Raw genomic sequence first — 17,090 nt, 5'->3', positions numbered from 1 at the left:
TATTGATTTTTGAGATATAAACTTGTGATAACAAAATGTCAAAAATCTAATTTAAACTATTATATGAAGTCTGGGAAATAAAACCTATTCTGATTTTTTTTCCAACCCATGGTGTGAAAATGCTAAAGTCTGCAAGTGTCATCTAATCAGACTGATGCATTACAGAGATTATTCTGCAGAGTTTAGCAGATGTTCAACAGTTTGGTTACTGAAAGCTCTGCTCTCTGCATTTATCTGATCACTCAGAAAACTGATTAGAGATTGGGTTAATACACACCCGCTGATCATCGCTGTATGCGGATGTGGATGAAACATCATCATCTGTCAAGCAAAGTGTGCTTGTTGAAGTGGACTGCGCCGTGGACAGAATGGGTAAACTCGGAACTTTGCACAGCTGTGAAAGAGAAAAATCAACTAAAATATCATCCATAGTCCAAATCAATTGAGTCAACCTCAATATTTTTACAGTAAAGTTGTCACAGGCACCTTTAAACGTTTAAACAGTCCAAGAACTGTCAGCAAACTTCTAAAATACATCAAAAAACTTAAAATCCTTTAAAATACACACTCTAAAGTTTTTTTTGTTGAGTCAAATGAACGTTTCTAGTCATTTCAACTTAATAAGTCAATTAAACTGGCTAAAAACATAAAGTTAAACTCTGTATAACCTAAACAATTTAGTTAAAACCTGATTATCTATTTTGAAATAAGTTAAACTAACAAAAATATTTGTTGACATTTTGTCATAATTTTTACTATTTAATATTGTAGCAAAACTCTGTATGCACCTACACTTTCTTATCAACTCTCCATGTCTCATGGTAAACATCTTGCAATTCAGTGTGACTTACGCAGGTGAGTGGGCTTTACAAACCACCTGTAGGGGACTCTTCTCCTCTTTGTGTGCACCAGACACCCTTTATTCTCCTTTTTAAAAACATTGTGCAATTCTGAGTGTGCTCTGTATAGGTGAGTGGGTTGGACAAACCACCTGTAGGACACACTCTGTCATTCAAAACACCCCCCTCCCTCCAGTAATAAAAAAAAAAAACTCGTTGACAAACTATTCATAGCATTATATACAGCTACTCTGTTAATTTGAAATGCTTCTTTAACCTTCACTTGTAGGTTGCTTTGGATAAAGTCATGTAAACATGAGTATTTCAAGTGCACTGGCAGGAAAAACAAGTTGTCAGTACATTAGCATATGGTACAAAAGTGTACAACATATGTGCACTTTATGTACTGATACATTTAAGGTACCAATTTGAATGGTGAATGAGGTACAAAAGTAATTTTGTGTTTTTTCCATAAGAAAAAAAACTGTAACAGCGAAAAGCCGTACATTCGGAGGTAAGCGGTCAGCTGGTAAATGAGAAAAGGAACAGTGTCATACTGCCCTGTAGCATCTGTTTTAAAGACACTTAACAATGTGGTTCTATGTCTAAAGGAGCTATGTATTTTTTTGCAGTTCATGTTTTTGTGAATCTACCAGAGGCCACTGTATATGCTTTTTCAGATCTCAAATTTCTCTTGCGAGTACCATTCGTGTCTGCTGTTTTCACATATTCGTGTCTGCTATTTCACCAGATGCCACTGTTGACTGACTGACTTAGGGACTGATCAACAAACTGTTCCCGCATCCCCACCGTTCCCTAAACCAACCAATAGAGTTTTAAAAAGCAATCCAAATGCCACATTATCGGATTTTACCACATTCTTACCTTGTTATTCATTAATTCATTTTCTTTTTGGCTTAGTCCCCTCATTAATCCAGGGTCGCTACAGTGGAATGAACCCACTTGAACGTGGGAAGAACATACAAACTCCACACAGAAATGTCAACTGACCCAGCCGAGGCTTGAACCAGCGACCTTTATGCTGTGAGGTGACAGCACTACCTACTGCGCCACTAAGTTGCCCACCCTGTTATTTATTTGTTTATTTTATTTTTTGCCTCCTGTTTTTTTTACCTGCTTTCTGAAACCGCCCTTCACCAGACTCAAACACAGTTGTCGCGGTCAACTCTGCTCTGCGTCTTAAGTTCGCCAACGAACACATCGAGCTACCGAACAAACTGGTAACAGTGGAAAAGCCGTCCATAGGGAGGTAAACAGACATCTGGTAAGCGAGAAAAGGAACATAGTCATACTGCTCTGTAGTAGAGCTGCAAGATTCTGGCTAAAATGAAAATTGTGGTTTTCTCTTGATTCTATAGATGTAAAAAAAAAGATTAATATGAGAAGGCTATTATTATTGTTATTTCTCAAACATATGGTAAAACAACAATAATAATATTATTTGAAGATCTGCTATTGGTCAAAATGCAACATTTTTAATAGATATTGAATGGTGGACTTGAACAGACTTAAAATTTGTCCTAGTCATTACTGCACAGTAAAGTGATGACACCAGAATACAACTTTTCATAATTCGGATGTTGAATTATTAAGTTTAAGACAGTTGCTTGCAATCTGTCATTGACAACATCATTAGACCATTTTTTTCTACGGGTAAAATCAGACATTGTTCATTATCAGATTCCCTCCTGCATTATACAACATTATATAAGCAAGAGCAGTTATACTGACACTGTTAAACATTTATTGTCATGCACAACACTATGTTCACTATGAAAGAAAAACTCAACTAAATGCTTGTTGCAATGCTTGTCGCAAGCATAACTCTAAACTGCAATATGATAATTGAAATGATGTCTGTGCTTTCGGTTTAATTTTCACAGCTAAATGCGGTTCATACTTCTCACGTGGCTCCCAAACTATCACTTTGTGCCACAAACTGAATGTCATTTACAACTTTATTACCAGTTATTCACTGCCTATGCAGGTTCTGTTGACTAAAGTAGACATAATTCACAAGCGCATGCCCGCCCTCTCTGTGGTAACAGCTCACTGTCAGCTCACATCACGTAGTTAATCTATAGTTAATCCGGTTAGCGTGCGTATTAGCCTCTATGGCCCCTATCTACTGCACAGTTGGCAACTTGTCATAACTTTTCTGTGCAACACGCTTATTTCACGCAGCCGCCATTTTAAAGTACCAAAGCGAGGCTGCGGTGGGAAGAAACCCGGAAGTATAGGATCAGCACTGTAAACATTGCAGTAACATGCCGTGTTCTACAAACCTCCAGCTGTTGCCGAGATTTCAAAATGCAGAAATGGTGTAAATATCACTTTAATATTATTCAGTAAGTTTATTTTAAACAATTCAAAGCAATTTAGCATCAAACCTCAACTCAATCTCAGTGATGCGCTTAACTGTCCTCCCAGGCTTTAGTTCATGGCAGCAGTTAAACACCGTGAGGACGCTTTCCTGCTTCAGCCTGTGTAACCCGGTGAGCGATAAAACACTGCAATCCTCTGCAGCACACCCTTGTGTTGTCTGTAATAGTGTTGTCCCAGTACTGAAGTTTTAAACCCGGCTATTTCCCGCTAACATGGAAGCGCTGCTGAGCGCGGATGACTCGACTAAGCTTCAAGGCTGCTTCGCGTTTCAGTATCCGTGTATCTGTGTTTGGTTTGTACTCAGTTTACTGCTCTTCAAAAGGCATTTTCAACAAAACATATCCAAATGTTTTCGGCTGTCCGCACCACATGCTAATGGTGACTCACGGTCTGCGCAGCCTCTGTAGCTCATACTGAATTGAACAGACACATGTCACTTCATAACTATATCAGCCGTTTTTCGACTGAACTAAATTTATTTTTCTATCTTGGTCACACTATTTGTAGGGCCAGAACAAATAGCCTCAGGGGGCATGTTTGGCCTGCGGTTTGCCAATTGAATAGCCCTGATCTAGGGGGTCGAATCGAAATCACAATCTTTTTTCGATTAACTGTGCAGCTCTTTCGATTAAAAGACGAAGTGCAGCCATATGTAGCTCTAGCTACATAATTTGCGATCTCCAGAAATGTATATTGGGCTACGTTTTTGAATGAGCTTACAGTATGTTAGTTGTTACATTCTAACGTATGTTATTCCAAGATAACAAAAGCTGAAACTAATAACATGTCATGACATGTCTTGTGTATTCTTTAGTCTTTTGATGATACATACATTAGTGTATGCTCCATCAACTCCATTCAGGCATCTTTTATTTATTTTGTTTATCGGCTTTGCTGTTAATTAAAGAATTACGGCTCAAAACAATAATTTTGGTCTAATTTTTTGGTTTTGTCGCAAATTGTCATGTATAAAGCAGGATATAGTACATCCAGGAGGTTGTAACATTTCATGGAATGCCGTGATATACTAATCAGAATCAAGTATTGCTTAATTTGAAGGTACAATTCATTCTGTTAGAGTTGTCACGGTGGCGCAGTGGGTAGCATGATCACCTCACAGCAAGAAGGTCGCTGGTTCAAGCCTTGGCTGGGTCAGTTGGCATTTCTGTGTGGAGTTTGCATGTTTTCCCCATGTTCACGTGGGTTTCCTCCGGGTGCTCCGGTTTCCCCCATAGCCCAAAAGACATACAGTATGCTATGGTTGAATTGGGTGAATTGGACGTAGAGTATGAGTGGGATTGATTGTACATGGATGTTTCCCAGTGACAGCTGGAAGGGCTTCCGCTGTGTAAAACATATGTTGGATAAGTTGGTGGTTCATTCCACTGTGTCGACCCCAGATTAATAAAAGGACTAAGCCAAAAAAAAAATGAATTAATTAATTTATTCTATTAAAAAAAAACAACCATTAAATATGACTTTTGGTTGAACAAAAGTCATTCCATATACACTTTATTTTAAGCTGGCATAGTTAACATGTATTAATTTAGTATTGATTAAATGTACTTACTATGTGGTTGGGGTTAGATTGTGGGTTAGGTTTAGGGTTAAATTGTAAATGCTAAAGTAAGTGCATATGTCACATTAGGGTCTGGAAAAACAGAGGTGAAGATCTGCATGCAATTTATTAAAAAAGTAGTCAGGCAGGCAACGATCAAACAGGTTGCAAACAGGAGCATAATGATTATCCAAGATCATAGTCAAAAACAGGCGAAAGGTCAGTACAGGCAGCCAAACAACGTAAATAAATAACAAGGCAAGGGTCAAAATTATCTAGACAAGGCAAGGAAAATGCTTACGTGATGCTCTCAAACAGAAACAAAACTCAGCAATGATGTGTGTGTGCTGTGTTTATAGTTTTTCTAATTAATCCTGAACAGCTTCAGGAGTGTGTGTTAGTAATCAAGGGAGATCTGGACAAAGTGTGTGAGTGAAGTGCATGATGGCATTTGTAGTTCATCAGCGATCTGCACAGGCTAGATTGCTGGTGACCGTGAAAGCATGAAACATGCATTACTACATCATCTTAAATTAAAGTGTTACATTATTTTGTAATAGTTACTGAGTACTTTTGAATAAAATATATTTAAAAAATATTTTAAACAGAAAAATATAACCTAAAGACCAGAGATTTCAAACCCAAAAGGTAATGTTTAGGATGTGAAAAATAAAGATCATCTTAATTCTTACATCAGCAGCAATGATGGACGTTTGAATACATCAACCTGAATCGAAAAGGCAATTGAAAAGTTTGTGCACATTATAAAGACACAGTGTAAGAAAAGTCAACCCTTACAGCTCTGTTGATGGCTCCATCTGACAGACTCTTGCGCCGTGAGTACATCATGTGCCCGTGATCCACTGTCAGCTGACCTGCCACTTCACTCAAGTCATTCTGAGATTTGGACAGTTCTGAGGTTAGAAACAGACACAACAACATGGATCAGGCTCATGCAGACATGTTTGTGGAAATCTGCATCATTACAATGTTATTACAATGTTCATATTTTACTTTTGTTCTCTTACTTTTAATGTGAGCACTGACTGATGCCACCAGGTTCTCCATCGACTTGGTGAAAGGCTTTTTGTGTTCCTAGATGAACGCAAAGACAAATTATGAGGCGATAAAACTAATTATGGAAAGATAAACAAATATTTATGACTCTCTCTTCACCTCCAGTCTGTTAAATGATGGCGGGTTGTAAAATGGAGGAGGAGTTGGAGGCACAACTGCAATGAAGCTAAAATATAAAAATAAAAACAATAATACACTTTAAAATGTTTATTTAAAAGAGCTTGTGAGGAGAAGGTAAAAAGTAAAGACGACTATTACAACATTCAGTTAGACTTGATTTTAAGTTACTATTCATTTGACTACTACATAATATCAATAATTACATACACTCACCGGACACTTTATTAGGTACACTTTACTAGTATCAAGTTGGACCCCCCTTTTGCCTTCAGAACAGCCTTAATCTTTTGTGGCATAGATTTAACAAGGTACTGAAAATATTGCCTTTAAATGCCTTTCTATCAGCTTGAACCAGTCTGGCCATTCTCCTCTGACTTCTAGCATTAACAATGCATTTGCGCCCACAGAACTGCCACCCACTGGATATTTTCTTTTTATATTAGCATTCTCTGTAAACCCTTGAGATGGTTGTTTGTGAAAATCCCAGTAAATCAGCGGTTTCTGAAACACTCAGACCAACCCCTCTGGCATCAAGAACCATGCTACAATCAAAGCACTCAAAACCCCATTACTTCCCCATTCTGATGCTCAGTTAGAACTGCAGCAGATCATCTTGACTGTGCCTAAATGCACTCGTCGCTGCCATGTGATTGGCTGATTAGAAATTTTGTCAGGTGTACTTAATAAAGATGCCAGTGAGTGTATAATTGCCATATTGTTAGGGTTCGAATGCAGTTTTAGGTTAGCTGGATGTGATTATGCATAATTATTTGTACTATATTAATCTTAAAATAAAGTGTTACCCAACATTCTCTTAGGGTTTTTAGGTTAAGAGTCTCTGACCTGAGCCGCTGATAAGACTGTAACATCTTGTCTCCTGTGGTTTCGCTGTTTTCTACAACCAAAACAGCAAGACAACATTCATTTACTAATAGCTTAGTCCGTTTTAACACACAATTATTCATACACAAAAATTAGCAATCTTGTTAGTGAATTATGCATATTCAAATAGTAAATTTGGGATTTATGGACATTTGTAATAAGAGCCCCTTTTTATTTGTCACATGACTCCAAAAGCTCCCAAACCCCATTAAAATTAATGGATGTTGATGACTACAGTATAAAGACTGCTGCCCTCCAGGAACTGAGTTTAACACTCGTGGTATTGACCTTATTTTTTACGTACGAGCGGGTGCAGCCATTTAAATCTCTTTAGCTTGAGACTTCCAGTCTCATTCACTTCCATTCATTTTTACGCATTAAAACAGCTTGTTCAACTGTTTGATGTAGCAAACTGATAATTTCACATTATATTATTCAGCTTTTTATGTATAGTCATGGACACACTTGTTTGTATAGAGGAAGTGGTTTGACCGTTTTCTGTCAATTATTATTCCTAGTCCTCACTTTTAAGGATCAGTGCTAAACAATGTTTTTCTTTTTTGCTTTGGATGGAGTTTGTTAATTAATTAATATTGTATTATAGAATAAGGTCAACAGAATAACTTTATATAGTATTGTTGATATAATGATAATATGCACCTTTATGGTAGCAATATGGACCCTTGAGGTATAACATTTTAGTTTTTGAAAAGGTATTGCCCCGGTGACAGCTTATTTGTGTATACAGTAAGTGTATATTGATAACTGTATTAGCGTCCATGTCACACACACTATTGTTCTGTTAGTTACCAGTACTTAACGCATTTTTTTCTTCTGTTACTTGATGTGATTTAAAAGTAAAAAGTAAAAATGTGGATTCTGATTAATCAATGTTGTATTGTTCATTGGCTAAAGGTGAATGAAATGTGAGCTGTGCTGACAAAATGATGATAAAAATATCATCTTTCACTGCTCCTCCCGTTCAAAACTTGAGTTTCTTTATTCTGTTGAACACAAAGGATGAATACTCAAAAAGTTTGACAACACAAATTATCAACACAAATAATATAAGAGTATATGGATCTTTATATAGTCATAGTCATATAATTTACAGTAAGGGTTCTCAACTAGTTTGGCCATGGGACCCACATTTTTACAGGGTCAGCAAGCCGCGACCCAATTTTTTAGAAACTATAATACAATTTTTGGAATTATACTTAATTTGTATTTATTTGTTAACATAAATAAGTTGTGACAGATACATTATCGGAAATTCACCAAGACTTGCATATAAACAATATTTTATTGCTGCTGTCATTTAACAAAATGGATCAAATTATAAAAATATTACAAAGTAAAAACGACAAATACCGTTAATTATAAACTGTTAATAAAACATGTTTTCTGGTTTCTAAATGTTGTTTTAATTTAGAAGGTTTCATGCTCTCTTATGAGAGCACATCACTACATATGACACTGAGGCTTTAAGTCTTTTTTGTCGTCAATATATATATATATATATATATATATATATATATATATATATATATATATATATATATATATATATATATATATATATATATCAATACTTCAATATTACATCAATACTATCAATACTACATATTCGGGGTTGTACTTGCGCTTCGACATATTTGTTGCAATAATTAAATAAAATTTCACATTTCAAACGGTATGGTTGTTGCGCACGCATTTCAAAATAAAAGTCCGGTATAAGCAAAATAAGTCAAAAAATTTACTTTTGTTGTTTTTTTTTTTGACCACACACTCCGTGACCCACTGAAAATGTTCCCGCCACCCACTTTTTGGTCACGACCCACCAGTTGAGAAACACTGGTTTACAGTACACTGTTAATCCTTACTGCAGATTATGCAGTAATTAGCTTAACTGTAAAATAGCTAGTGTTTTGCTGTAACAAAATGAAACAGTATTTTACCGTAAAAGCAGCAGGATCTGTATTAAATTATATAGTGCAAAGAATAAATTACAGTAATTAACTTTATGAAGCCATTACAGGTAGTATCTGTGATAATAAATAGTAAATTACCGTTCAACCAATACTGTCCCATCTACCCTCATGGTTCTATTCTGCTATATATAGAATAGTGCATTTATCTTAATGCAGAAAACAATGACTTAAACATTGACATTGACTTTAACTTATTCTAAACATAAAATTGTGAAAAAAAGTTTTGTTGGCCCTTTAAGGGAGCCAGATATTTTTTGTTTTGTTTATTTCTGAGCGCTCCATTCTCTGTTTAGCAGTTCAGATGCATCTGATGTCTTAAGCCATAAATACGAATCTACAATGAGCAAGTAAAATGTGTTCAAATGTGTTTGAGGGTTTCTAAAAAAAGTCAGTGTGTTAAGTTATATTGTTGTTGTCTTAAACTGTGTACTTGAAGGCTACATTGTTTGCTAGTTAGCCTCTCCTCATGTAACTTCTTACATTACTTTCATTTAAGTATATTTTTTCATTGGATATTGCCTTACTTTCCATAATGTACAGATGCTAACAGTGCAATGTCTTTTTGGCAAATAAGCAGATTTTATGCACTTAAAAACCATTAATATCTAATCTCCTCAGATAGCTAACATGCACAGGAATCATCATAGGGATTCGCACACTTCCACTGTCCGGTCCCAGTTTCTCTTCGATTCTTGTTAGATTCTCTGTGTTGCAGACTCTTTTGTTTTTGTTTAAAAATTATTTTAAACGTTTTTATTGACAATTGATGTGTGTGCCTGTTTTTTGACAAACATGTTTCTAATATATCTGTATGTGTGTACGTGTGTGTGTTCTTATCCTGTTTTTGAAGTATTTAAAACTTAAAAAAAAAACTTAATTGCTTTTTTTCTTTTTTTCTTTTTTTTAAAAAATGTTTTTAACCTTATATCATTTTAACCTTGTATGTCAGGAGTCATTTAATGCCACATTAGAGCTTATTCAAAGGTAAATATTTTACTGAATGAACGACATACATTTAAAGGTGTAATCAAATAATCTCTCTCTTAAACAGCACTTCCTTAATTTTTTGCAGAGGCTCAATAAAGTTGGCTGAAAAATATCAAATGAAGTAAGTAAAAGTGGTATTTGTAGAATAAAGTGTTTCTTAAATAAATGCATAAATCAGGTTATTATAATTTATTATTTATTTTATTATTTATTTTATTTTATATTTTATTTTTTATTATTACTACAGGTTTGGAATAACATGAGTATTAGTGCTGAACAATGTTTTTCGTTTTTGCTTTGGATGGAGTTTGTTAATTAATTAATTAATTAATATTATTTTTATTGGGGCGACGTAGTGGCGCAGTTGGTAGTACTGTCGCCTCACAGCAAGAAGGTCACTGGTTCAAGCTTCGCCTAGGTCATTTGGCATTTCTGTGTGGAATTTGGATGGTCTCCCCGTATTTGTGTGTGTTTCTTCTGGGTGATCCGGTTTCCCCACAAATCCAAAGCCACAGGTGAATTGGGTAAGCTAAATTGTCCGTACAAACCTTTGACACTTGGAAATTTCTTTGCTTGCTGTTCCAGAAACCATTCCCCAGATTTTATCTTAAATTCCCTAAAAATAAATAAATAAATAAACACAAACATAAGTAAAGGTTAAAAATGAATTAACAAAGTTTATTATATAGTATACACAAAATAAATGTGTTATTATGCCGTGACTGTTGCTGAGTGCAGTGATTAGTGGTCTTTGAAAGGTGAGTTGTTTTTCGTTTATTTTTATATCCTGATTACATGACATAATAAACCCATAATAACACATATTTAGAATAATAACACATCCATATTTCAACAGGGTCCATTATGTTTTTGGGTCCCCAAGAAACATTTCGTTGCCGTTAAGTGTATTTTTGGAAGTGTTGTTGTTGTGTTGTGGCCGATTTGCATTGCGTTTCTTCAGTTGTTTGTGTTGTGACCAATTTGCAACATGTGTGCTGTCAAATCGATGAAGATCATTTCTTTATATGCTGGTGTTTTTTGTAAATGCAACATACGTGCGTTAAGCTCTCTCCGCCACCATAATAACCGATTGAACGATCGTCAAGTCGGACAGGTTGACATAATTATTGGTTGTAGGCTACAGTAATTGAGTTTTACCTTTCAGATTCAAGACTTAATTTGTACATAAACTGAACTGTTCAGCACTTCATAAATCTCCCTTCCAAGTTTTCTTTGTACTCTTTTTGGTTCAATGTTTCAATAAAAACTAATACATTTAGTGACCAAAAGTAATCTCCCACGATAGTGCAAACATGCAGCACACTTCACTTTCATTTATGAAATACAGCAATTTCCATATGCATATTGAACTGTGGAGGTTGGGCCAAACAGTTCAATATTATATTGAGTATTGCTGCAGCGTCCTTAGTTAACAAAACCTACTCTTTATATAAAATCAAGATTGATCTCTGTACCTGTATGCGTGACACACCGTGCACTTCCAGTCGTGTGCAGAGCGGACAACCTGACAGCGGTTGCAGATGCGGTGACTGCATCCACAGCACACCGAACCACAGTCCCAGAACTTCCCCAGCACTCGCTGACACCGAGCACACGACCGCTGACCGAACGGACGTGAAATGATCCTCGAAGTCTGCAGACAGAGTCCGTGAAGTTCTACTCTGAGCCTCCTGAAAGACATTAGTTTAGATTTTGTGTTTTTTAGTGCAGTGCATTTTGGGTTTCTGCATACTGAGAACAACAAAAGAATGCAATTTACACTGTGCATCAATGTAAAAAAGGTTAAACATGTTCATATAAAGAACAAATTGACTGTTTATTAAAAATGGAACTCTATTTAAGGGTAGGTAATTAGCTACACATGTTCAATGCACATATGCTACTATGGTAATTACAAAGAGTTATGCATAGTTACATTTAACTAGCCCTAAAAATAACCCACATTCTTACCCCAAGCATATACTGTAGTAGTCATGAAGGTGTGAAAAGGGGGTCTTTATATACTTGTCACTCAATTAATTTGTTTTTCAGCATGTGCAGTTGTCTTTATATAAAAAAAATAAATATTTGGCAAAATATACAATCCCAAATTAGAAAAACATTGGGACAATATGAAAAATGCAAATAAAACAAGAAAGAAGTAATTTCTAAATTTATTTTTACTTGTATTTCATTGCAGACATTACAAAAAACAGTATTTCATGTTCATTATTACTACTATTATTATTATTAGTTATTTATTTTAAAATAAACGCGTTTTTCAATTTTGTTTCTTGTAACGCATTTAAAAAAAAGTTGGAACAGTTAAGCATTTACCCCTTTGTAATGTTGCCATTTCTTTTCACAACATATAAAAGATGTCAAGGGACTGAAGACAACAAGTGATGAAGTGTTTTAGGTGTAATTTTTTTTTCATTCTTTCTACGAACAAGTCATAAGGTGGGCAACAGTACAGGGTCTTCATTGTAACATTTTGCACTTCATAATGCGCCATACATTCTCTGTTGGGGACAGGTCGGGACTGCAGAAAGGACACTCATGAACCTAAATCCTCTTCCTCCTGCAGCCAGGGCCTTGTAATGTGTGAGAATATGGTTTTGCACAGTGCATTGTTAAAATTTGCATGGGTTTCCAAAATTTCTCTGTACTTTTCAGCATTAATGGTGCCACCACCATGGGCAATGATACAACCCCATACCATGACAGACCCTGGCTTTTGGACGTGTTGCTGGTAACAGTCTGGATGATCCTTTTCTTCATTGGTCTCAGCGTCCATTTCTCCCTAAAAATACCTCAAAATACTGATTCATCTGACCACGATACATTTTTCCACTGTGTGATGGTGCATCCCAGATGTCTTCAAGCCCAGAGAAGTTGACAGTGCTTCTGTTTTAACTGGCATCTGTGGTTATAACTACATAAGTGGTTCTTGACAAAGGTTTGCCAAAGTAGTTCTATATGGTGATATCACTTGTTCAATGATCAAAGATCACAGTAGTTCACTGAAATTCCTCCAGATTCCTTCAATATTGTTGTTATGCACCGTTAAAGGTGAAATATCCAAATGTCTTCCTATCTTTTTTTGAGGAACATTGCTTTTAAACATTTTAATAATTTTCTCAAGTATTTGTTGGAAAACTGGCGATCCTCTGCCCATCTTTGCCCCTTAAGATCTAGACCTGTCTTGCATGCTGCTTTTGTACCAAATCATAAATACAATCATCTGTTGACATCACCTGTTTCAAATCACACCATTATTTCACCAATTCATCTGATTACTAGCCCTAAATTGCTCCTGTCATGACTTTTGTGGATTGTTTTGCAGGTCTGAATAACAGGAAGTGATGTATATTTACAAATTAAGTGATGTTGACCAGACAAAACATGAAATATTTTGTGTTCATAATGTCTGCAATGAAATACAAGTCAAAGTAAATTTGGAAATCACTGCTTTCTTTTTAAATTGCATATATTTTTATACCAAAATATAGTTATGTACAGTGTTAAAGTATAAGTAATTAAATGACCTAATCCGCTACTTAAATTTTCTGTGGATAAATAATTTGATTACTGTAAATATTACACCCAACTGTCTTTTTATTCTGACCTGACTCTGTCTGCATCGATAGTTCGTAGTGCTTTGTCTCTCTGAAGGACCTCCAGGACCCTCTCTCTCTCCAGAGCCTGAAACAAGCCCAGATCCAGCGGGCAGAAGTCATTTTTTCTGTCTTCCCAGTTTTTCTGTTCAAGCTTCATTTCATCCAGAGTTTAGTTCAGAAGACACTTCTCTGCCCAGTCTCAGAAATCTGTTCAGAAGACAAAGAGATTGTGTGTATGTATAAGAAATGGCTTTTTTTTTTTTTTTTTTTTTTTACAAGTCATCTAGAGTTAAACATGATTTTTTTTTATCAATTCATACAATCTCTGGGTCTAATGGGAACTCTTTTAGCTTAGCATAGATCACTGAATCGAATAAGACCATTAGCATCTTGCTAAAAAAATAAAAGTATGACTGCAGCAGGCACAATGATATTGAAATTGTCCGCAGCAAGGTAACTTTAGTCAACAATGCTAAGGACGATCATTGCGCCTGCAGCAACAATGGTTTGGCAGCAAAGTTCCTTGATTATTACGTTGGATAGAAAGTACAGTTCATAGCCATATCTGCCTAGAAAATAAAAACTTTAAATTTTTTAGTCTGTTATAGTTTTATCAGCTGGAGTGCCCACAAGACTCACAAAGGTGAGCATAGCATTGGAGTTCCCCATCCGAAGGGGAATGGCAGTTTCACTTCTAGTATTGTCCTTATTCAATAGTTCTAGATGCATTGATTTTGAATTTCGTCTGTCTGATGATCCATCGCTTCGTTCGTTTGTAATGCTTATTGGTTTCAGCAGCAGATTGTGAGGCACCCCTGCCAACTGGTTAACTTCGGAATTGCAATATATCATATACCGAATCAAGCCAAATTATGATATTGAACTATTATCATAATAAGTTTAAATAAGTATTAGTAAATATAAGTATTGGTGTTTTCCTTTACCTTTTTTCCAAGCGGATCCTTATTAAGCAACTCACTATCACAAGTAAACGTAACTATTTTGTGGACAGGATTGTTAGTAAAATAACGGCTATTTGTATGAATTCATTCTCATGAAAATTATTGTTAAAAGGAGTTGATTGGGAATGGGCAAATCATACTAAAATGTTAAACTGAGATTGTACAAATATGATATGATTTCCCACTACCGGCTTGCAGCTGGAAGGGCATTCGCTGTGTGAAACATAAGCTGGATAAGTTGGCGGTTCATTTTGCTGTGACAACCCCTGATGATTAAAGGGACTAAGCTGAAGAGAAATGAAATGAAATTAATACCAATTAGCCACTAAATCAAAAAATTACAAATTGCCTTGAGATTGCGTTTGTGGATATGCAGGTAGTTTTTAGACGATGTTGTTGTAAATGTAAACTGATATTTCTTATTACACATTATACACCAAAAGATGCAACTGACTTAAGGGTACAGTTTACAATTTGATTATTATTTACTCAATCCTCAGCTTTTTCCAAACCTGTTAGTTTTTTTTTTCTTCTGTTGAACACTAGATAAAAAATAGGCAAGAAAAAAATGAAGAACGAAGCATATACAGAAAAACTTTGGCCATTGATATTAAAATATTACTTGTTCTGACCATTGAAGTCAAAATTCTTTAGAATATCTTGTTTTGTGTTCAACAGAAGAAAAGACTTTGTAATAGTTTAGAACCACTTGAGAGTGAGCAGACAATGAATGCATTTTCTTATTTGGGGGAACTGTCCCTTTAAAAAAATCACAATGTGCCCCACTAACTGGTACCACATGCTCAGTTCACAAAGCAGTATTCAGTTATATACTGTACCACCCAAAGACCAGCTTTTAGCCTCTAGAGCATTTGGTGTGAGTATGGAAAAAGCTTCCGTTTTATCAGAGCAATATAAAGGACAAATTGTGTAGAACTTTCAGTTTTGTGTGTTGTTCTGTTACCTATCAATAGTGGTGCACCAATGGCCAAACAAAGTGAAGCACTGTTTTATCCACTGATGCTGGAGCGAACACTGCTGAGCTTTGTTCACCGTGACAGTAGTGCGTTGTTCACAGGAACATTAGAAAAGGCCATTACCAGCAGGAGACAGCAGTGTTATGCTGTAGGCCCGGGGGATTCAGCCCTGTTTCTTGTGATCTACCTTCCCAAAGAGCTGCAACCTTTTTTTCTTAGTTGTGACCAAGTTAATTGTAACTGTTGTAGGTAAGGAACATCTGAAATAAGGACACCTTAAAAGAAAGAGTTACCAATTGTTGCAAAATGTATTTTCATGCACTCTGGAGTGATTTTGCGTCCTAATGTGGCCTCAAATGTATCTGTGTTTTAGCAGATGCAATGATTTTTGGTGACAAATCTTATTTTGACATATTTTAGGAAACAATGTTGTCTAGTTTGATTTGTCTGGTTTTGTCTACTTTAGTTTGTTTAGTTTTATTAGGTTTTTGTCTAGTTTAATTTGTCTTATTTTGTCTAGTACTGTTTTGTCGTCTATTTTTTGCCTAATTTTTTTTCTTTTTTTTTATCTAGTTTGGTTTTGTCAGATTTGTTTTGTTTTGTCTGTTTTTTGTCTACTTTTCTCTAATTTTGTTTTGTTTAGTTTTGTCTCATTTAGTTTTGTTTATTTTTGTTTTGTTTTTTTTTCTAGTTTTGTTTGTCTAGTTTGGTTTTGTCTAATTTTGTCTAGTGTTGTTTTGTCTAGTGTTGTTTTATCTGGTTTTGTCTGCTATAGACTAGTTTTGTTTTTATTTAATTTAATTTTGTCTACTTTTGTCTAGTTTTGTTTAATTTAGTTTTGTATAGTTTTATTTTGTCTAGTTTAGTTTTGCTTGTCTAGCTTATTGTCTAATTTTGTTTTGTCTTGCTTTGTCTATTTTTGTCTATTTTTGTTTTGTTTTTGTTTACTACTACCACTTTTTATATAACTCTTTTAAGTTGACTGCCCATTCATGATGTTCGTGGCAGTTTTTACTTAATTGACTTCCATTATAATTACATTTTTGACTGCAAAGCCATGACACCAGATAAGCATGCATTCTTAATTGTTGCTGATCTTTGCTACACTTTTACTACACAGAATTCCATATAAAACCCATATCTAAAGGGTCAATGATGCCAACTGATGATCGACAATGAAAATGAAAAGTTTTACCTCATACCAACAGGAGGAAAACACCAACAATTTGGAATACATGATTATTTGGTTGCAATCAAAAAATGCCATTATAATGGAAGTCAATGTGGCAAAAACAGCCACCAACATAACGAAAGGGTAGTCAATTTAAACAGTAAACAAGGGATAAAAACGCTACAGTATATGTATGTTTTTGACTCTTCGAAAGCAAAACATGTAAAAATACAAAACATAATTGTTTACCTGAAATAAAATGCTAACATCAGTTATTCCCCTTTGATTGTGCGCACTTCCATGTTAAAATATCTGTCATTGTTTTAGTTAGTGAAACTCTGCCCACTTTACCCAATTATATTTCAGCATCTCCAGTTGGTTTGATGGAAAACATGGCGTATTTCATTTCAGTCTAATAGCTGCCTCAATATTTGCGTGAGCAGCTGAAAATTATACCCAGCAGGCACAGGATGTCAACATGACATCAATTGACATTGTAC

The 17,090-nt window shown here is 35.3% G+C and overlaps 2 protein-coding genes across 3 annotated transcripts in view; one reads left to right on the top strand and one right to left on the bottom strand.

The window, feature by feature from the left end:
* The window catches only part of LOC137488715 (uncharacterized), a 731,364-nt gene that overhangs the window by 387,844 nt on the left and 326,430 nt on the right, over positions 1–17,090 (top strand). The gene's annotated exons all lie outside the window — the stretch shown is intronic.
* The window catches only part of sytl3 (synaptotagmin-like 3), a 46,263-nt gene that overhangs the window by 20,135 nt on the left and 9,038 nt on the right, over positions 1–17,090 (bottom strand). For both annotated transcript variants that reach the window (XM_087298060.1, XM_087298059.1), the window contains exons 4-11: positions 13,489–13,687; positions 11,336–11,551; positions 10,409–10,476; positions 6,844–6,895; positions 5,980–6,046; positions 5,832–5,898; positions 5,602–5,717; positions 278–394 (exon numbers count right to left, since the gene is read on the bottom strand). In XM_087298060.1, the coding sequence (XP_087154186.1) occupies positions 278–394; positions 5,602–5,717; positions 5,832–5,898; positions 5,980–6,046; positions 6,844–6,895; positions 10,409–10,476; positions 11,336–11,551; positions 13,489–13,637 (852 nt within the window). In that variant the 5' untranslated portion in view covers positions 13,638–13,687. The remainder of the gene's footprint in view (positions 1–277; positions 395–5,601; positions 5,718–5,831; positions 5,899–5,979; positions 6,047–6,843; positions 6,896–10,408; positions 10,477–11,335; positions 11,552–13,488; positions 13,688–17,090) is intronic.

This window comes from Danio rerio, chromosome 20 (assembly GCF_052040795.2).
Source record: "Danio rerio strain M-AB ecotype USA chromosome 20, GRCz13ab, whole genome shotgun sequence".
NCBI lineage: Eukaryota > Metazoa > Chordata > Actinopteri > Cypriniformes > Danionidae > Danio > Danio rerio.
The sequence above is the reverse complement of the archived record's forward strand: the minus strand, read 5'-3'. Positions and strand labels throughout refer to the sequence as shown.